Source organism: Numenius arquata, chromosome 6 (genome assembly GCF_964106895.1).
Source record: "Numenius arquata chromosome 6, bNumArq3.hap1.1, whole genome shotgun sequence".
NCBI classification, from domain to species: Eukaryota; Metazoa; Chordata; class Aves; order Charadriiformes; family Scolopacidae; genus Numenius; species Numenius arquata.
The window spans coordinates 28,627,262-28,649,207 of NC_133581.1; the positions used below are offsets into that span (position 1 = coordinate 28,627,262).

At 39.5% G+C, this 21,946-nt stretch overlaps 1 protein-coding gene across 2 annotated transcripts in view; it reads right to left on the reverse strand.

Moving 5' to 3' along the window:
* The window catches only part of ANO5 (anoctamin 5), a 59,321-nt gene that overhangs the window by 10,447 nt on the left and 26,928 nt on the right, over positions 1–21,946 (reverse strand). For both annotated transcript variants that reach the window (XM_074150003.1, XM_074150002.1), the window contains 11 exons: positions 15,758–15,826; positions 14,302–14,586; positions 13,833–13,946; positions 12,245–12,360; positions 11,246–11,380; positions 9,917–10,022; positions 9,767–9,827; positions 8,005–8,156; positions 3,918–3,992; positions 3,039–3,261; positions 303–472 (listed from right to left, as the gene is read on the reverse strand). In XM_074150003.1, the coding sequence (XP_074006104.1) occupies positions 303–472; positions 3,039–3,261; positions 3,918–3,992; positions 8,005–8,156; positions 9,767–9,827; positions 9,917–10,022; positions 11,246–11,380; positions 12,245–12,360; positions 13,833–13,946; positions 14,302–14,586; positions 15,758–15,826 (1,506 nt within the window). The remainder of the gene's footprint in view (positions 1–302; positions 473–3,038; positions 3,262–3,917; positions 3,993–8,004; positions 8,157–9,766; positions 9,828–9,916; positions 10,023–11,245; positions 11,381–12,244; positions 12,361–13,832; positions 13,947–14,301; positions 14,587–15,757; positions 15,827–21,946) is intronic.

Below are 21,946 nucleotides of genomic sequence, written 5' to 3' on the forward strand. Positions count from 1 at the left end.
ACTTTTAAGACCTATGGCGAGATCCACTGGTATTTTAGGAGAACTGGGACAAAGAAAAGCTTTTTGGATTTTTTCACCCTTGTGACTGAGAGCTACCGATTTTCACTGCTGGTGGTTCCCTGACTAGCAACAGCAGGAAGAGTCCTTGGAAGCCCCTCCATCAGCCTCAGAACGGCCAGCTGAGGTCCTGCTTATTCCAGTCCAAACCTGCACATGGCAACTTATGACTGCACAGGTTAGAGGGGATAAAAATTTAAACTGATTTATTATTATTCAATCCAGCTTCATCAAGAAAGTCCTACCTCTTCATTTCGCCAGCGATTAAACATGTATGTGTAGGCACCTGGGTAACCAACAAACTTTCCTTTAAAGAAGGCCACGTAGAAGCAGGATGAATAGTAGTTGACAAACTGGAACAGAAACATTTTCATAGTGAGCCTGTTCTCGTACTCCATATGAGTTCTGGGAATCTCTGTAAAACCAGAAAACAGTAATTTTATTTTCTTTTATTACCTTTAAAAGGATACAGATTCATAAATACTCAACACCCACAGTGCCCTTACATCCCAAAGGGGAAAAAAGAGAAAAAAAAAAGAAATAAAGAAAAAAGAAAACCACCTACAAACAGTTCAGCAGATGGAGCTCTGGCTCTCAGACACCCTACCCTTAATTTACAATGCAATGTTCTCAATAGGCAGGCAAGTGAAATTCATTCTTGAAACATTTATAAGCTTCAATTTCCCCTTCTTTTGTACTGTCCACTACCACTTAACCATCCTTAAATCTTACACAATTTTCAGGAGATCCAAGATGAATCTCAAACATTAACACTAGCAGTCTCTCCTAGACTACGAAAATTCCACTGTTAGCAACACACATGATAAAGAACTTTTTTTTTCTTTGTGGTAGAGAAGTATGTTACAGTATTGATTTTTTCAATATGCTGTATGTGTGTAACTTATCTCGAAATTAGCAGAAACTGGATGGGCCCTGTGCCTCTGGAATATGAGACTTATAGTAAGTAGGGGGAAGAACAGGGAAAGATACAGGCATCTCAGTGGTACTGAACAGCACCAAGCCTTTGCATAAGATTTTGCTGCCTTTTCATTCTCCATCACGCTTACATTTTTAAAGGTAGCAGGAAACCCTAAGCACATTATGGGTAAAATGTACTGTTAAATGGTAACATATACCCAATTCAAGCTGGGAGAAAGGGGATAAATACACCACAAGCATTCAAGTCCCTCTGAATTGGTCAGGACCTGACAGACGTGTTGAATTTACTTGCCCTATGGCAGTTATTTTATATCCGAGTAACCTAATGTTTCCAAGCACAAGTTTGCATGACAGAAGGTACTTGCTGGAAACCTGACATCAGTGTGCTACAGAGGAGGCAGTCCTGAGGTGAGGTACTGTGCCTATGTTGCAGCTCATTAAAGCATTTTTAATGTCAGAGAGCTGTTCAATTGTCTACGTCAGACACACAATGTTCAGAGCACCAGAGGTAGGTCATACCTGCATGTCTGAAAGCAAAATCTGGCCTAACCTTTTGAAGGAATTCAAGAGTGACAAGAGTCAGACCAGATACTCCTGGCAACAACAGACAACGTATTTCATACCCTGGACCCAACTTTGTCTCTAAGCCTGGGTAAGCGGAGCTGCCAGGGCCGCCAGAGGAGGGCAGCAGTCCCACAAAAGTAAACCTTTATTTTGCCTCTGTAACTGAGAGCCACAGGTAGTGCTGACACTTAAGAAATTAATGCTCCACACTTGCAAGCTGCAAAATAACATTGCTGAGGCTTCATGCTTACGATTCATGGCCTTCAAGAAAGAAAGATTAAAAAATGATTATTTTCTGTGTTTTTTTTTTTTTGTTTTTTTTTTTTTTTTTTGTTGGGTTTTTTTTTGTTGTTGTTGTGTTTTGGTTTGGTTTTTTGCTAGCGGCAATTTTACTTATTACTTGTTCTGTCTTTCTTTGGTCTAATTTGGCCAAGTGAGAACAACAATAAAGATCTCTGAGACAAGAGATGGTCCATAATAAATCAAAATAAACCCAATGCAACACCCCATTAAGTTTCTGCAACAAACACCTTTCAATTCTTGATCCCACTTGTAAGACCTCATAAAAAAAAATCACCCAACCATGTTTATGACACCTGTACAAACTACAAATATATAATACTTTCATCTCTCCCATTTCCAGCTGAATATTCCGCAGTTATTTCTTTCTATAAAGCACCTGCAGGGACTTGTTCATCTAAATCATTAAGGGCAAACAAAGAAAAAGACATAAGAAGGGCTCTAGGGAAGGATATTTCCAACAGGCAAGCAGGAGTCAAACATGAAATCTGCTACAAAACCAATAGATCTTTCTGGGCCTGCCTGCCAGCTCCTCCAGCTCTGGTGTGAGCCTACGGCCGGTAAAGCTACCAGCGGCTGCAGCCACAATAACACATCCTGCGCCCAGCATCTCAACCTGCTCAATCTTTGCCTTCAATCCGTATTAACTCCAAACCTGTAAATCCACAGCTAAGGGAAATAGGGCCAAGAAAAAGAAACCCTGGAAAATCTGCTGTCCTATCCCATCCCCTAGCCTCCTAACTTTTCCTCCCAAATTAAGAGACATGATTATTTAGTCCACTTTCTTGTAAAGATGTCTGTGAAAGCTGTGATCTGTTTTTAAATATATATCTTCAGGATTTCTAATTGAAATACTGCTAAATCAATACAGTTTGATCTCGCTTTAGTGACTCTAATATAACACATGGTATTTTTTTAATTATGTTCAGAACTACGATACTTTCTGTAGGCTAGTTTTAATTTAAGCAAACATTATACTAAGAGAAACCAGCTAATGATAACTATTCGATTGAGGGGAAAACCTTCAGTATGGCCATGGATAGAACTGAGTCATTGCTGCAAGCTACAACCAACGTCTCCCACTGGGCCCAAGGTGAGAACAACTCCACAGAGCACCTTTAGATGGTTTCTATCTTCGGTAACTCCTTGAAAGTTTTGTCTTCAAGTACACTGCTTACCCATATCAGTAATCCAGATGGCTATTCTCTCATAAAAGAAATTCAGTATCATGATGATGACAAAATTCAGGCATGAGGCTGTGACTGAAGTTGCCAGCTGAGGGGTCAGTAATCCACTGATGGACTCTAAAGATTGAGTGTTCTCCATCAGGCTGGCAAAGGCAGCATACACCGCAAGACGATACACGATCACAGCTATCATGCTGGCTATAATCAGAGACACCTAAGGAAAGGACAGAGATGTGAAATACACTTATAGCTCAGTGTAGCATACACATGCAACTTTTGAAGTAAGATGTAAAACATCATGCATTATACTTTTTAAATTTTATTCTGTATGGGTATGAGTTCAGCAGCATTGAAATGCAAAGCACAAAGGCAGAACACTTTGTTATATTAGACGCATTAAACCTAACAAAATTATTTTGTTAACGCAAGAAAACCACACAATCTAATGCCAATATAAAAAAAATAAACAGTGCAGAAGGATACAGATTCATAGAAATGGAGATGGAAGGGAGAAGTTAGATTCTATTGTCCACCTGAAATTCACTCTGTAGATACTTCATTGTAGTGAATAGTATCTTTTTTTTTTTGCCTTTAATGTAAATTTTTTCAGTATTGCTTGTTAACAGGCAGAGAAAAAATTATCCCTATACCAAAATGTCCAATCAAATTACTCATTAGTGACAGATTTCCAAGGACTTTTTTTTTTAAATCTGAATTGAAGCGTATTTTGCATGAGAGCAGGAAATCAGCAGGACAATGATAAAAACACGTGTTAATGTCGTGATTAAAACTGGACTGTGTTAATGTCATAATTAGTTATGATCAGCAACTCTGATATATATTAAAATGATGATTCCAAAAGATGCTCACCCAGAACAACACTGTAGTTCCCGAGATGCAGAACCGCACAGCCTGGCTAGTTAAAGGCAAATAAGGCTCCATCTCCTGAAACAGTCAAGCAAGCACAGCACAGTTCACAAATCCATCATCTTATTCTAACATCAAGCAGCACACAGAGCTCTCATCAGCTGTGTGAAAGTGCCCACATCCGAGGAAACCCCTTCAGACTCCCCTTAAAAGGGCAGATAAGATGTGATTTTGAATATGTTGGGGAGGGTGGGAGGGGGGTGGGAAGATCAGGACAGAAGCGGCCATAACAATGCTAAAATTAAAGACAGTACTTGGAACGAATGGTAAAAGCTTTGCAAAAAACAACCTGTAGCTGAAAGAAAAAGACCACCTCCTTCATTAGATGAACAGGACAGAAGTATTACTGTAATGCTAGGTCAGCTGTCATACAGCTCTGAGTCCAGAACTGGACTGAATTTTAAGAAATTCTTTATGTCGAGATTTCCTAAAATGGTCATTTACCTGGATGTACCATGTTTTTCCACACAGCCAGAGAGGGTTTTCCTCCACTCCTTCAATTTATTTTTTTTTTAATTGAAGAAATGGCTACATTCGTTAGTTGCCAATCTCTGCTGCAGCACCAGGCAGCTAGATCTTACCCAAGCGAGTATCCCCATATAGCACATGAACAATTTTCCATGTTCGTGTAAAGTTCTCTTTTTCGCAACCAATTCTAATTCCTAAAACATCAGATTATATGTATTAAGAAAGGATCATTTAAGAACTAATGCCAGTGGAAGAAGATGTAGTAAAAAATAATCTGAATTTGGTAAATCTTGGGACAAGGCATTGTAGTATGCTTATGCTCCTCTTGGACAAAGGGGCACTGATTACTACAGGCAAGCACAATATTAAGTATATTATCAATAAGTATATTAAACCAGGAAATGCTTGTTTTGACAACAGAAGATATTGAACCCGTAAAATGTTGTTGAAAGGAATTTCTTTCCCGTTGCACCCAAGCTCAGAATGTGCCCAACGCACTGGCATAGTGCGGTGTAATTACGCTGAATACAATGGCCACAACCGAGCTGTGCGCTCGTCTCTGAGGCAACCGAGTGATAGCAGTTGTTTCACAAGCATTTCTTCTTGATGGGGATATTCTCCAGTCAATCAGCATGCTCATAGCAATGTGATTTTGTTTGAAGTGCAATGTGCTATTCTCTCAGGAGAGATATGCTGCCTGTACCTGCCTAAGTATACTTACTAAACATAATTATCAATACTGTAGTCTTGAGTCACAACAAGTTGTTCGATGATGATAACAGTTAAAGGCTCTAAAAACAGAACTATAAAAAAACAGCTGAAGATAAGATACAAGCACAGATACCGGGTGGCTTTACATAGGCTCATAACATTTTATACCTGTTAGGTATTAATAAGTAATAGATATATTCTAGACTAAGAAATGTTTTGCACATTCTGGGCTATTCAAAAGTTTTCTACTTTAGAACAAAGCGTAGACAATAATGTGCAATGACAGAGCCTAGGTTTGAACGGAATGTTTCACTATTTATGTAAATTAAGATTCTACTGTAAGCAGCAAAACCAGATTTTAGCTATCATCTAGCCAGGTAGTTTAGCATAGTGACCAAAAGAGTTGTTAATTAAGGCCTCAAGATGGGCATTTCTGTTTCAGTGCACCTAGAGCTTTGAATCATGGCCAGGAATAATGAGGAAATAATTTTCTGGAGTGAAGCAACGCCAACCTTTGGATGCAAGATACTCAGTGACCTGTATGTGTATTAACTTATCAGTCTGCAGAATTAACTTATTTGAAATCCCCGTCCTTTCACGTGTTCAGTATTGCACATTATCTAATGAAAGGAAATTACACCACAGCGTGGCTAATCCGTATGGTTTGCTATAAAGGTTATTGATAAGGATCACTGCTAAACCCTGCCACACAAAGTCTTCTAAAAATCCACCAAAGTAATATATTGATGTGTCATAAAATAAAGGATTGTATGGTCATTGAATTTTTATGGCAATTGTTAATGCATTCTTAGAAAGCACAGAACAGTGCAGTATCTCTCTCTGAGATAAGAGAAATACATTACAGTCCAATTTCTATTCCCTGAATAAAGTCCAAATAAACCATCCTACCTAAGAGATCTGCATGAATGAATTTAGAGAGAGAACAATCTTCTCCCCCAGGACAGTTATACGAATACCCCTCACCCATACCATCTTTAGCTGTCATCTGCTGCAGCTGAGTCACCTTGCTGGACTATGGGTTTTGGTCCACGCTGACCATAACGGCTGTCTGCGAGCGAGCCCATTACTCCCCTCTCCTCACACCATCGCCCTCTGCTGCAGCCCCGTCCTTCGGGGCACACAAGGGCCATGAACCACCTGCGGGATTTCCCCTGGCTCTTTCGTTTAACTGCAGCAGAACCACCATGGTCCAGCTGGTTTCGGTCACTGTGCAGCCATGTAAGAAAATGGAGGTTTTGAGACTGAGCATACACAGGGATGCAAAGTAGCAAAAAACACACAACAGGCAGGCATCTGTTTTCAATTAGGTGAATGAGCTAATCAAAAATTGATTTACCTGAAGCCGTTTTCCTGAGCATGCAGAAATCAGTACCTTGGGAGAGCTACACTCAAAATCATAGTGCATTGTTATCAAAGACCTCTGCGTAACTTGTATAGTGTACAAGCTACAAGTATAAGAAGAACAACATTAATGCTGCATGTGCAGAAGGGAAGGAGAGACAGAAACACTGCCTCTCATAAGAAATAAGAGTGATGTATGTATTTCCTAACAATTAAAGAGACAAGCCCTGAAAGACTGGAGTTGTTATATATCTTTATATAACAATGATGCTTTCTGTGTTCAGGCTAAGCTTCTGTTTCTTTTCCAGAGACTGTGTTATCTTAGTATACTCACGACTAGTGAAAATAAGGTATCTATATATAACTCTAGGAAGAGGAAGGATGATTTAAAAATACGTCAAATTGAGGTGGTAGATGTTGTATTGGAATGCAACCATCTGATCCCTAAATTTGTCAAGTAACTCCTACCTAAACTAAATTTAAACGTAGATGATTAACTTCTAGTAGGCATTTATGTACAGCATTTAACAGAGTTAAATAGTGTGGTTAATTGTACCTCAATCAGATTTCAGACACAGGGCTTCAGCAGCCTTCATCTCTCTAGCATCCCCCAAACAAAGCAGCTGTCTCTCAGAAGCAAACCCACAGCTACTCCCACCTATGTATCCTTAGCTCAAGAGGACTGCGTCCGCTCTGTTGTGGAGGGATGAGAAAGAGCGCTTTCAAAGGTGTGATTTCAGAGACTGCCACCTTGAAACGTGAAGGACACTGTAAAGATGGCGTTAGCCAAGTGAAAGCTATAAACTTTGCCTTTGTATTCCCAATTTAATATACCACTTTCCAGTGGAAATTAAAATCAACAGAGGATAATTAAATTTATGCACACACTCCAGAGGCAAAACCTCCACATTCCCACTTATTCTGTGTCAAAAGCCCAGATAACAAAAGACATCTGCAGGAAGAGAGCCGTGGTCTAAGAGATGGGGCACGTGCCGCTGTGGTGACAGCCTTCAGTTACTGTTACCGTCGGACTGGGAAGCGGGACAGCCACACGGCAGCGGCTCTGCGCCAGGCTAAACAGACTCCTGGATTGACTGGATCGCTAACACAGCCACGCTGCTTTCGGCAGTTGAAGCGTTTCTCTCCGATACCCGTCAATCACAGAGCGCAAACCTCAGCACTCACCAACCGGACGCCTTCAGCGAGAAAACACCGCGTTACTGAATTCTGCTTTGCTGTTTGATGCAATCCATTGTGTTCAGTGAGGGTGTGGTTGGCATCACGTCCTACGTATTCCAGCCAAGCTCACTGCTACCATAAACCCTACTCTGTGGAGATGTAATAGCCAAGGGCATTGCTTATGTGTGTGTCACAAATCTTTACCTAGCCACGAGATACAGGCGTTCCCGAGGCAGAACCCTCGCATTATCAAACTATCTTTCAGCACACGAGCGGGTTTGCACACTTGTCAACCCAGCAGGCTCACTACCTGAGTTACGGGATTCTTCTTCTTTTGGGTACATTTTGCCTCGTACTCAGGCCTCAGCTGAAGTTGTTGCTGCTCCTCTTCAAAATCAACCAAATCCCACTCGTATTTCAGTCTAGCTTGCCGTCTCTTCCAAAACTCCAAGAAAAGCGTAACTGCAATTTGGAAATATTAAAATCCAGTTAAGAGAGAAGTGAACAAGTTAATGAAAAAAGTTAAACTTGTTTCTGTGCTGGCTCCTATTCTGTTGTCCCTCACAATATGACCCATCTATTTTATTGACTACTATTCACAGCTAAGATCATAATATGGATTAAGTAATTTATCAGCTAATTGAATTCCAGAATTAGCTGACAAGGAAGACACCAAGACAGGATGTGGGTATCTCCATGGTTATGGCAACCACACTCAATTACAGTTTAACTATTGTTCATACGCAAGTAGCAATACAGAGTAAAGGAATGTGATAATGCAACTAATTGCTTGTGTATAAACCTGTAGCACATGAAGAACTATTACAAACAAGCAGAACTGTTTTCAAGTAGTATGTTCAAAGATTTCTGTTGCTTTTTGATGATTATTTGGTATCATGGTAATCTGAAAGACAGTGTATGTCTGATGCTTTTCCTGTGACCAAGAGTGAGGCTGGCTAAGAAATCTGTAAGACACTAGATGGAAAAGGTTTCATATATAAAATAAACAACTATAAAAGTTATGACACTATATAACATTTTAAAACTCCTCTGTAAACTACTTTAAAATGTAAACCTTCAGTAATCTGATTGTTCTTATTTGAACTGTAGGGGCTTTACAGTTCACACAAACACAGGAAGGCTTATCTTCTGCAGTCTGAAATCTTTTGCCGGTACTTCCTGAATGACTAATCCACGTCACTCAAATGCTAGTGATTAAACCAAGAAAAGTTAGGAAAACAGCCATACAACAACATCTAATTTGAACTGGTTTTGAGAATTCTCTATGAAAGTTAGCGGCTAGATCCTTCGATAAAAAATGCACAGATTTTTTATGAGCACACGGAGATCTTTGTGTGTTGATGAAATACCTATATCTAAATCGAAGATTTAATTAAGATATTTCATACAGACAGTATGAAACAGGAGACAAGATATTTAAGGAAATAAGAAACAATAACTGCACTATGCTGAATCTACAAACCCTCACAGAGCTTAAGAAAAGAACGTGTATTCAAGACAACATGATGTTAAAGTCTGAACAAGTACCACTTGGCGTGAAACCAGTTTACAGACAGAGTCAGGAAAACCACCCATTTCTGCATCATCAGAACATACTATAATGTATGAACTTCATCGGAACAGAAGCCAACTAATTCTCATCCTAAAAGTGCTGCTAATAAAGTGGTAGCACTGAACGACCATCCAGGGAAAGGCCACAAAAGGTCTCCACTCTTTCACAGGGACACTGATAACTGGCAGCACCCATTAGAGAGAGGACTCTGACAAGGACCACTCTGTCTTAGGTTACTAATGAAAGAAACAAAAGTTAGCAGAAAGAGAATGCAATGCTTATGACATTCTAGACACCCACGAGATTTTTTTTTTTTCGATTTTGGTGAAGTCAAATCCCTCTGTAGCTTTAAATTATTTTTATTCTTTCATCACTTTTGCATCTGAGGCAGAATATTAAAGCAGAGCCATTACTATCCTTCTTCCCACCCCCAGTGTTCCTCAGCAGTTTGGTTAATATCTCCTAATTGCTCGACATAAAACTTATCAAATGTACTCACCCCATATGCCCATGAAAATGGCAAAAAAGAGAGTTGCCACGTTGTCAAACAAATGGGAATACTACAACAGAATAGATGTGAACAGGTCAGTACTAAAACAGTTTTCAGTATGAACAAAAATGACGAGTGGCTGGAGAACCAGATACAGACCTCTGAGGACTCACAGGTGGTGTTCAGTCTCCAGTACTCACACTCTCGGTCACAAAGAGGGCACATGATGATCTCTCCTCCAATTGCAGGGTCACAGATTTCTTTGCTGAGGAGAAAATACTGTACAGTATCTGTCTTCATAGCACCTTAAGAGCTGCTATATGAAATCTATTTTTAAAAAATAATTAAGAGCTTCATTTGTTCCAAGCTCAGCATCTGCAGCTTCCCAGAGAAGATGCCAAGTCTTGTCACATTCACTGGTGTTAACCTGTAGGTGGTCAGGGCAAGCCGAGAAATGTAGCAGCTGCTACAAGGAGGGAAACCAAGAATTCCCTTGGTACGGGCTTTCTGATTCTGCCAGTAATGAATCACAAGTCTGTAAGGAGCTGAACTGCACACACACTGCTTTCAGGTGAGATACAAACCCTGCTATTTTTCATCAGGTTAGTAATGAGTTCAAAACGCCGTTTCTAAAAAGCGGAGGTATTCATTCAGCTTTGCTATCTACAGTAAAATTCGCTACTTCAATTTAACTACTGCCGTGGGCGAAGTTTACAATCTTATGATAGTCCTTCAGTATCCAGAGAAATCTGAACATGTATAGCAGTATTCCGAGGTGAATTCTGAACCTAGCTAAAATGCAAGTCTCAAAATGACATAATTCAATAGAATGGATGAGAATTTTAACCTGTCATTCATGTTTTATGGTTAAAACTCAAAATTTTCTGGAAGATTTCTTATAAAGAGCAGCGAGCAATGAAATGTCAACCCTCTTTTCCTCTCCCCACCCCAACACCCCCAAATCCCTGAATGCAATAAATCTTGGGATCCTTGAAGAAAAAAATATAACTCTTATTTAAAAAGAAGCAAACTCTGGCTTCCGAGATACTGGATTTCTCTGATGGGAGAACCTCAGCTTTTGGTGGTTAGTACAAATGATGACCTAGACAAAAAGGTCAACAGACTGCTCTGCAAGATAGATTACAAAAGAAAAGCTTAAGGCAACAATAAACGCTTGAAGCAAACAATTTTGAGAGATGTCAGTGGTACTCTTAGGACTTTAAGTATTGCAGGTACGCCAATACAAAAAGCTATTACCAAATGGCCATAAAATACTGCTTTTCACCTACAAATTGAGTCTTACTAATTAATAGTCACAAGGTCTGCGTTAGCTGTCCACCACCATTTCAGTCAAAGATAGCTGAAGAACAAATTTGTCTGCTCTGACAAGCTTTTAAATATTGTTACCTGTTTTCTGCAAGAACAAAATTTTCATATTACTTAGCTTTTCCCATAATAAGACCAGGAGATTTTCAACATTACACTCACCTGCTCATATTTTCATCCATTGTAAACAAGCCATAAAGAAAACAGATTAAGCCAACAACTGCTGCAAGGAATAACATCTCAGTGTAAAATCCTAGCCAGGCAAAATAGATTCCAATCTTCTCACCATAGTACTTCCTGAATAAAAAAAAAAATAAAAAAAAATAAAAAATAAAAATGCAATTAATAGGATTACAAAGCAAAGTTTACACACTTGGCAAAATTCTCATTTAACAGAAGAGTAAATGCATTGATATACACTGGAAAAATGAGATCTGAAGCTAGCTGTGAGAAGTTACGCAAGCTGCATGAGCAAAACATATGGCCTCTTTTGACCCTTCTCCTCCTCCTAGCAGAAGCTCCAGCTTTAAAATCACTCTTTCCCCTTCCCATGGGATAATGTAAATGAAGATTTATTTTTTTTATTTTCCAAGGAGCTCTATAATTTAAACTGGGCACAACAGTTCCGATCATACGGTTAGAATGAATGGGTAATTCACAGAAATACAACTGGTTGTGTTACGAATGGGGCAACTGTAATGTGTGAATGAAGTAACATTTTTGTTATATCGTATGAGCTGAATCAAAGAGATCTTGGGTAAGACTGGATTAAATTTGGGTTTAGTGCTGATTTTATCAGTGTTTTTTCCGGTCCATTTTGAAATTTAAAAATTTCAAACCGATCTTTAAAAGTTGTGGCAGATATTGATTATAATATGCAAAGTATTATGTGTTCCTCTACAGCTGAATAATCTGTAATATACCTGACCCCAGAACTGGCTAGATTGAAAGTGGTTTGATTTGGAAAACTGGCAATTTTCCAGTTGCTAGTAAAAACTTGTGCCATGTCCTCCAAGGACGTTAGTGCCCAATTAAGTATCCAATTCTCATCGGATCTTAAAAGTAGTAAAAATTTCCCAGCGGGATCAAGCTACAAATGAATACACACTTGTATTACAGTGAAAACCAAGTAAATGTAATAAAACACACAGGGTATGTTACCTGATGAGGTCCAAAGGCTGTTCTTTGTAGAACCGCAAGAAACGGGCCCACTCCATGTACAGCGTGTATCTCTCATTGTCACAGTTTGGATCATTTGCCTTTTTCCAGTACTGACACTGTGAGCAAATCAGAGTAAAGGCAAAACACCTCATCGACAGATTCAAGGACTACATTGAAAGAAATGAACATTAACGGTGATGATGCATCCCTCTTCAGATTATACCAGTTAAACTAATTTGAAATTCAAACTTAGCACTCTACTTCACCACTTAGGTAGAACCCTTTTAAAATATGTTTTAAAATAATACAATACACATTTTCAGACAACTTTTACCAATTTTAGACATTAAGCCACCCCGTACTGTAACCACATCATGTTACGTTACACCAGTGTTGTGCTGGTTTAACATACTCATTTCCACTGGTTGATTACTGCAGTGAATGGTTTGTTCCCTTACTCTGGTGTAGCATATGAAATCGCAGAATTTCAAGCTTTCCTAAAGTAGAAAACTATCGTTTTACTCCTGCTTCATTAAAAATAATCATAGAATCGCAGGATGGTTTGGGTTAGAAGGGACCTTAAAGATCATCTTGTTCCAATCCCCCTGCCATGGGCAGGGACACCTCCCACTAGACCAGGTTGCTCAAAGCCCCATCCCATAATGTAAATTCAAATCCTGTTCTCTCTACTTCTGAATCAGGTTCTCATTGTAAATTGCAAAGCCAAAAGCATTTCACCAACAAGACGTAAACTAGGGGATATAAATTAGTTTCCTGCCTCCAGCCATAGCACTGTGATGTACTCTGTGCTGTGCTCTCCTCAAGCTGCCATGCGAGGACATGCACAAAGAAATTCTGACACTAATTAACTTCAGTGGTGTTCATCACCATCATGTATCTACCTGTCAAACAGTAAGAAAATTTTGCAAGTCCATCAGTTTCCTAGAAATTAAACAGCACAAAATAACTGCAGTTTCTGACAGCTCTTGTAATTTTATTTTGTGTTGTAGAACTCCGCTTTTAGAAATACTTGGTTATGTCAAATATTCAGTTTGTGATCTTGGTTTTCCTTGTCTTCCTGAATGTTTCTCAATCACAAAGAAAAGCATGAAAACTGGTTTCTAAATAGAAATCAAGAAGTTTAAACAACTGAAAGTCTGCATTTTTAAAATATTTTAAAAGGTTTGGTAGTTGTTTTTTAAACAATGATTTGCGAGTTTGGGGTTTGGAATTTTTCATATGATTTCTTAGCATTTAAGGTTGGTTGTACTTGTATAGAAGAGATTCTTCTACAACTGCTTTTTATTATCTGTACTTTTAGTAGTCCTAACAGTATAGAGCCTGACCGACACATATCCTAAAATCTCAGTTCCCGTGTGCATGCACAGGAAGAAACATATCAGCACATAAAAGTCAAATGGTAGGGCTGGCAGATATGTCTTGTGTATTACAAATCAGAATCAATTACTGGGATAAATGGAAGGGTTTGAGTGCGTTTTCACTTCTGCTGGAAACAGCAGTACCACAGTGGGTAAAAGAGTAAAAACACTGGGAAATGTTCAAGGGAGCAGAAAGCTAAAATACTTACATCATGAAGAGGATATGCAGCTGAATAGGTGCCATTATTTAGTAGTCTCTTAATGCCAAATTTTTTCTTCCCTTCTTCTGTTCCGTACGGGCAACGTGTAAGAATATAATTAACCTGAGATTCAAACACAAGGATTTCAGACCTTTCCTGCTTTAAGGCCATTGAACAGAAACCTTTAATGGTTGTGCGCCGTATATAATCTGCAGGAATAATACACAACAGCAAAAACTGTTTCTTCAGGAGGCTCTACCCTGTATGAGACCATTGAGGGCATGCTTGTCATGTAGACACCTAGAAGATCCATTCCAACAAATACTATTCCAGATTTGTAAGAAAGATGCACACACATCTAGGTTTCCTTATATTTACCCACAGATGTCACAGTTTATATTCTCCCTCTTGCATGAATATTCCTACAGGACCGTGTAAATCTACATGTAAATGTAAGTAGGAAAATTCACATACGTACTATTCTGTTTCTCATGGATGGTGAGAAGAAAGTGCTCTCGTCATTAATGAGGTACAGCTCCTGCTTCTCCTTGCTGAACGGGGCCGTGAAATAATCCGGTTCAGGGTGCATCACCTTCTCAGGAAGCCTGAGCGGTGCAAGCATACAGTCCAGGGGGTTTTCCACCGTGGATGGAATGTCATTTTCCTTGATGGGAACTTTAATGTTCAGCACTTCTGCATACGTGATCAGAACCTCCCACGGGGCATGGATCTTCACAAAATAAATCTTGCCATCTTCAGATTCCTGCCCCAGGAAAGTTACATCGGACATCAGACTAAATTGTGCTTTAGTGTAAGGTTTATGAGAATAGTTGTTATACAAAATTTATTGCCTTTTATATATTTTTGAAAGCTTAAAAAAAATGGGAGGGGGAACTGGGGATCATTTATTTATTTATTTATTACCCGAAAGGCTTACCGAGTGGTTGATTGTTCATACAGACAATCTCTGCACTAATAAAAGCTCACAAAGGCTTTTCAAAGTACATTAATCTCGTACATTGAAGCCTGAAAACTCTCATTACAGCCCGAGTGTGTTGGAAATGCAAGGGTTTGCTGTGCCGGGCTGGCCACTTGGCAGCCCAGGTGTCCTGCAGGCCACTGAGCTAGATTGCAAAGTTGTTCTCTTTCATACAGTGGAGTAGAGCATACAGGACTCCTTGCAAAAAGGAGTCACCAACCAGAGCTGAGAGCAGTTACAGCCCCACAGCTATGATAAGGACTAATCTCAGTAGAGGCCTCACCCCGCAGTATGTGTTCTTCTAGCGTTCCTCTGCACACACTGGAGAAAATGGTAACCAGAAGGTCTTTTCAACATGTTGCTCAATGAATCCCCATCTATGGATGTTACAGAGTCTAAACTTCATCAAGAGTTATACTGCCCCACTCAGTCCGAAAAAAAAAAAAAAAGAGCATCCTGACTGAAGTCAGCATCTCATGTTCTCCAGTTATTGAACAAAACAATAACACTAATCAAACATCCTTAAGGCGTTACACCGGAGTCCTTCCTCATTGTAATTACAACATCCAGTGGGCATATGCTAATCCATTCACTGACTTCCAAACATGTCACTATTTGTTAGGTGGGATTAAGTCTAACTGTGAGCGTACTTCCCATTTACATGGGTTTAAATGAAGTCGCAGCTTTTTCAGAAGTGCTTTCTTTTTGTTGTGAAATCAAAAGCCATCACTTCCTCCTGAATCAAAATTACTTTGCTTCCACAATTCTTATGAATGTACCTGGAAAAATAACTCAACGAAACTCATTATCTTGCGTCACCTAAATTAGTTACAATTCACTGAAATCTGCTAGAATAATTTATAATTTTGCTCAAAGAAACAAAGTGGTATATGCTAATTAACAATTTGCAGATCTATTTCTTCGGTCCTACTTTTTCTCTCTATTTTTTTTTTACCTTCTTATCTTCTATTTCTAGTTCCAAACCAGCCTTTTGCAGATTGCTCTCAAATTCTTTTCTTCTTTCCTGAAGAGAAAGAAACACGCTTTATTAAGTGATGAAGTTAGCAACTAACTGATCGCTCACTGATGACTTCACCGAGTTTCGCTCCTCCTGACTGCCCGGATGACAACCCCTCAATGCTATGTGACCTTTGCAAAAGAAAGCAGACCAACAGACAAACCCCAGCTGAGGCATACCAGGCACTTGTGCGGGAAGGCCAGCCTCGTGCTGGCAGCCCATCGGGAATTGCATTAACTAGCAACAGGAAACCTATTTGTTAGTCAGGAACAGGCTCATAAACTGTCCAATCTTGTTAACCAGAGAAGGAAATGAAGTCACGTGTCTTGAGCGTTTCTGACTCTTCGGGAGGGTGATGTGCGTTGTGTGTTATCGTTCAAGTTTCTAAGAGAATGTTAAATTTCTAAGAGAATGTTAAAACCAGATGAAAAGAAAAATTCTAGAAGACTGATCGCTTATAGTGGCATCTATTTACCAGCGTAACAATCATGCCCGATACAGATGTTCAAGTACCGATTACAGACAATTCAAATAGTGTGCTTCACAAACAACAGAACTGTAAAACTAGATAAGCTTACATGTGATGACCTGTTGCTCTAACATATGCTTAGCTTGCATAAAGTCAGTGTGGACTCCAGGCAGAGATAAAGAGACCAGCCTGTGGCAGAGCACGATGGCTGCATGACCTCCAGGAGTCCGTGACCCTTCTTGAACTCTGTATTTTGCCAGGTAATTCCTAGGTGGTGTCTTAAGGCAAGAACATTTTCTTCCCCTCCTTCTCTGTAGAATTTTTGCTCCTATTGGGAGACTGTATTAATTTCCCTTCAATTATATAAAATTTGCTGAAGAACTGCCAGAATAACCACAAGCTAAGCTAAATATTGAGCCCCTGGCCTCCTTAGAAAGCACTAGTTAGACTACCAATTTTCTTTCTAGCTAAAATCTGCAACGCTGGGTGAGGTGTTCTCTACTGAAAGGTCTTAAATGACGTTTTTCAAACACACTTAAAAAACCAAGATGCCATAGTTTTCAGCCAATTTTTTTCCCTGTGTGTCTGTGAGAAACAGGCTGCCCTATTTGCATTTCTGTTTGCATAATCCACTCAGATAAATGCCTACAGACCGAAGAATAGCTTTAATGGCCCTTAAATCTATGTTAAAATGTGTTGATATATTTTCCTGTGTTAGTGGCCTTGCATTTTTACCTCTCACGTCTGATTTTGCCAAATACTATTAGATATTAAAGTAGATACTGGCCTAGATAAACTTGCAAATATAATAATTCCTGAATTGTAGCACATGCTGGGGGCAAATGCAATTCCATACATTATTTTTTTATTCATCTGTCCCCAAACCTGCCTACATGCACCTGTATAAACACACCTGAGAACTCTTGGTTGCTGATCTAATAGAGAACAATACAACTAAGAGGTGATTTATGATTACATTTGAAAGTGGTATATAGAAGCTGACATTTAAGCCTGATATCCAAAGCTATGTGCTATTCTGGATTAAATTTTCTCCAAAGAAAGCATGCTGGTGTGTGTTCTTTCCCCAGCAATCACTGGAGGAGAGCCAAGCAAGACAACTCAGAGGGTTCTCAGCCACCAGAGACACCAGCCAGCTCCTCCTCCAGCTGTGCAGCTTAACAACAGACAGAGCCCAAGGGTCTGGCCCCATCTTACTGATCTTTCCTTACTATACACTTTGTGTGATAAATTGCAGTGCTCTAATAGAAATTATGCTCTTTTTACCACCTTGTTCTCTTCCCATAAGCCCCTTTCTCCAAAACTCATGCGAGTGTACTATACTTTCCAGTCACTTGAAACAACCATCTTTAAAAGGGGATCAATCTGCTGCAAAAAAACCAATACTCCTCCTTTTCTTGCCAAATACTGGATTTCTTCATGTCGCTGTCAAAGGCTTAAAATAGACAAAATGTACCCTTGGACGAGTGCTGTTTTCTTTTAAATCATACTTGTAAGAACTTTAAGCTTACTGTGCCAAACCTAAAAAGCTAGACTCTGCTATAGATGCCACTCTGCAGTCACAGAGGGAAGAGAGAAACAACATCATTAATCACATTAGTGAAGACCGGTAATAGTGGGCTAATGCCCTTCCTCACATTTTGTTTAATACAGTTCTTAAGCCTCTCCAAAGCATCTCTAAGAGACTGATATCCCATTTTCTGAGACCACTGTGGCCTAGGGAGGAGAGAGGCCAGTCTCCAAACACTGCTGGGGATATCCCACATACTTGTACACAGTAACCTTCCCATCTAACATATGCTGGGCTGTAATGAACCACCCCGATAAGATTAACAAAGCAAGATCCAAAGTCCAGCAGTACTAACATGCCCAGTGCAGATCCAACACTGCACGATTAGTTACCTATGGACGATAGACAACTGCTATAAACCTGCTTCTTGATAACAATGCTGTTACTGCTAGTAACAGGGGGATGCTCTGTGTGCCCTCCAACAGGCAGGAGATGCCAAACACTTTCCTTCTGCAAGTACCAGCCAGGCTGTTGAAAAGGTACCCAGCTTGGCTCAAGCCCAGTTTTCAGCTTCTCCTGCAGAGCTGGGGACACGGCTCCTCCCAGTCAGCAGCCTAACGGTACAGCAGGAGCGACAAGCATCTGGTATTTTGCTGCCCCTGCCTCCCTAACTTTGGACTTTCTGATGGCTGGGAGAAAGCAGAAGTTTCTGTCTGAGATGATGAAAAGGACTAGATAGAGTTTCTTCCTGCATCTCCATGCCCCATCAGGGACAAGGGGACTTCACTTCCAGTAAACATAGGAACATGTTACTTTGCAAAGAGATACCAGAGTCCCGACCATAGAATCATCTAGGTTAGAAGGGATCTTGAAGATCATGAAGTCCAACTACTAAGCTAACACTGCCGAAACCACCACTAAACCATGTCCCTGAGCACCACACCTACCCATCTTTTAAGTACCCCCTGGGATGGTGACTCAACCGCTTCCCTGGACAGCCCGTTCCAATGTTTGATAATCCTTTTAGTGAAGAAAGTTTTCCTAATATCCATCCTAAACCTCCTCTGGTGCAACTTGAGGCCATTTCCTCTTGTCCTGTCACTTGTTACTTGGGAGGAGAGACCAACCCTACCTCACTAGCACCTCCTTTCAGGTAGTTGTAGAGAGTGATCTTCCTTCAGCCTCCTTTTCTGCAGGCTAGACAACCCCAGTTCCCTCAGCCGCTCCTCCTAAGACTTGTTTGTGCTCTGGACTATTTTATGAAGAAATACACTTAGGGACAATAAAGATCATGTCCTGGTCACACATTAATAATTTGTTAGATATTTTTAAAAATTATATTTATTTTTCCACGGTCACATGCATTTCATATATGAGTAAAATATTTCCACCTATCTGCTAGAGGCTTTGAGGAAAAATATAAAGTATTGTTGCACAAAAATGTAATCCTAATTTTTGTTTACAGAGACTTTGTGGTTAGGATCTATTCATGTAGCTTATAGAAGGCAAGTTCAAAACAGAGTTTAAACTGCAAAGTTTCTGGTGAACATCAAAGAAGTTAATGCATCTGTTCTGCATGAAGCTAAGGGAGAAGATGAAGAGACCGCCTCTTACATCTGTATCAGGGCTGTGCTGAAACACACAAAGAAGTTATTCTTCCCTTTCTTATAAATGCAGAATAAAGCTGTTTCCTTAAGACAAGGAAATAAACCCCTTTGTCACAACTGTTGACAGAAACAGAGTAACATTTCTATTCTTAGCTGTTCCATTTTGCTGTCTCATCACACGACAGTAAAAGAAATTCACATTTCTTTCCAGCAATGACTGTACAACAGCAAGTACAGTATGTCAGACAAATTCCAAAGGCTGCAGCGCGTCACTATTTCCATAAAGACAACAGCACAGTACTTCTATGCTAAGAAGTCTGCATTGATTTTCAGGCATATTCATTGTATGAAGGTCTATGCTGGACATACATGTAGGGCAAGTTTAATTTTCTTAGCAGATTCCTCAGGAACTGTGTGAAAACTGATGCGTCATAACATTGATGATCTTTATGCGTGTCTGTCCTGCAACCGCAGAGCTAATCTATAGGAACACAGACCAAATGCCTTCTTCCACGGGGCCATAAACTCTTGTGCGAGTAATAGACGTATACAGAATTAAATCTCACCAAACTTGATGCAGATGTTCTATACTTTTGCAAGAGAAAGATGTTTCTTCCTAACTAAGCGCATTTTAGCCTACAATATTAGCTACTAGCTCTTGGGTCTTTCCTCACGTGAATCCTCCAGCCAATAATGACACCCACGTACACAGCCTCTGGTCTGGCAAAGGTTCCTGCTACCCTCTAACGACCCATAAAACAACGAGCAGGAAAGTGCTGCACGCAATATGAATGAGTGACTAGACTGAGCATCTGGCTTGTTCTCCTTCGCACTTGAAACATTACCTAAATAGTCTCCATTTCTTCCCTTGTGTTATTTAAGTATGACTAATGGAAAAGTTTATTTTAAGAGTTGCTTTCACATATTTTGCATGGATATCTTTTTCTTCTCTCTACACCAATTAGACTCTTCCTTCTTTTTTGAAACGTGTTTCACTTTATGGCAGAAGGAGGAATCCAGTTAGGATTGCTGCCTGGCACAAAATCAGTGTGGGTGTGAAAAAGTATGCCTGTATATAAACCTATGGTACCATAGCTAGAACCTAACCCTGGTCTCCCAAGCAAACCTCCTGAACGTGGCTAGCCCAGGAAAGCAGATTGTGAGATGCTTAAGCTGGGAAAAGCACCAGTGATGATGACAGAGATTCTTGGGTTTTTTAAGGAAACAAGAATATGATGCAGGGCCTGCGTTCTACACTGGATGATATTTGCATATAGACAACGTAAGTCCTTAACGAAAACAGTGTTTCCTTCATAAAGGAGTGTAAGCAGTAAGCAATTTTTTGAACAGCCTAATCTTGTAGTTTTTGTTCAAAGGACACAATCATTTTTAATTATGAAACACTTTAATAGGACAAGATATGGATGAGAAACGTTCTTTACTTCACAGATACTTAGTTTTGAATGTTATTTTGCCATAAGCCTCAGTATAATTAGTTTTCTTCAGAAAGTCTTGTCTTTCAAAATAATGTGATTACATGAGAAACAAGTCTTTTGGTCTTTTTTTTTTTTTTAAGAACAAACTTTGGAGATATATATTGCAGAGACTAGTTTGTAAATGTAACCTGTGCCGGCTCAGAAAGAAGGCAGCGAAAAAAGAGAAAACATAATAACTAAAATCCCTGCAGTTATTTTTTAAAAATATTATGCTTTAAATAAAGTTTATTGTCTTGACTGCATCTCGTAGTATAGGACTATTTAAATAGCTTGAATTTACATATTAGCCAAGTTAGAACTCAAGTATCAGTGTGAGCAAAGCCCAAATACATGTCTTTTGCTGGTTCTGTCTGACCCACTGTTACCATTTAAGCAACTGGGTCTCGCTGGGGAGTGCAGGGATGATCACTGACCGACGTTATAGAGAAAGCCTGGACTTTGGGCTCTGTTACACAGGAGGTCTGTTAGCAAAGTTACTTTAAATATTCTTCTAGAAGAATGAATACACATGTGTAGAGAGCAAGTCAAGGACAGGGAAAAGCTCAAAGAGGAGATCCTGTGTTTGTTTTACTCAGAGTGTATGAAAAAAAAAAAAAGAGGTCTTAAAAGTCTTAAGAGGAAAATTGCATGGATTCTTGGACCTAAAAATCTAATTCTGCTCTAACTGAGGTCAAAGGACAGGGGAAAAATAGTTATTATTACATCTCATTTGGATAATGCTTTGCTTATTTAGAAGAAACCTCCTTCATTTAACAGTATTTGCAAACATAATTTCACCAAAGCCACAGCTAACTAGAAGACTGTTTAATGAAGAAAGCAAAATCATTTGGATTACTTTGCACTGATTGTATAATATATTGACCAGTCTAAGTAAAGGAGAGGATGAACTCAGTAAATAAAGCCCCAAAAATCTAATAAAATTGGGTCCTAATGCACAACAGTAAATTACACAGAAATTTCAGTACCTGGAATGGCTTTTTACACAGCTGTAAAATTTTTAGCTAAGTCCCATTCCAACGGAGTATA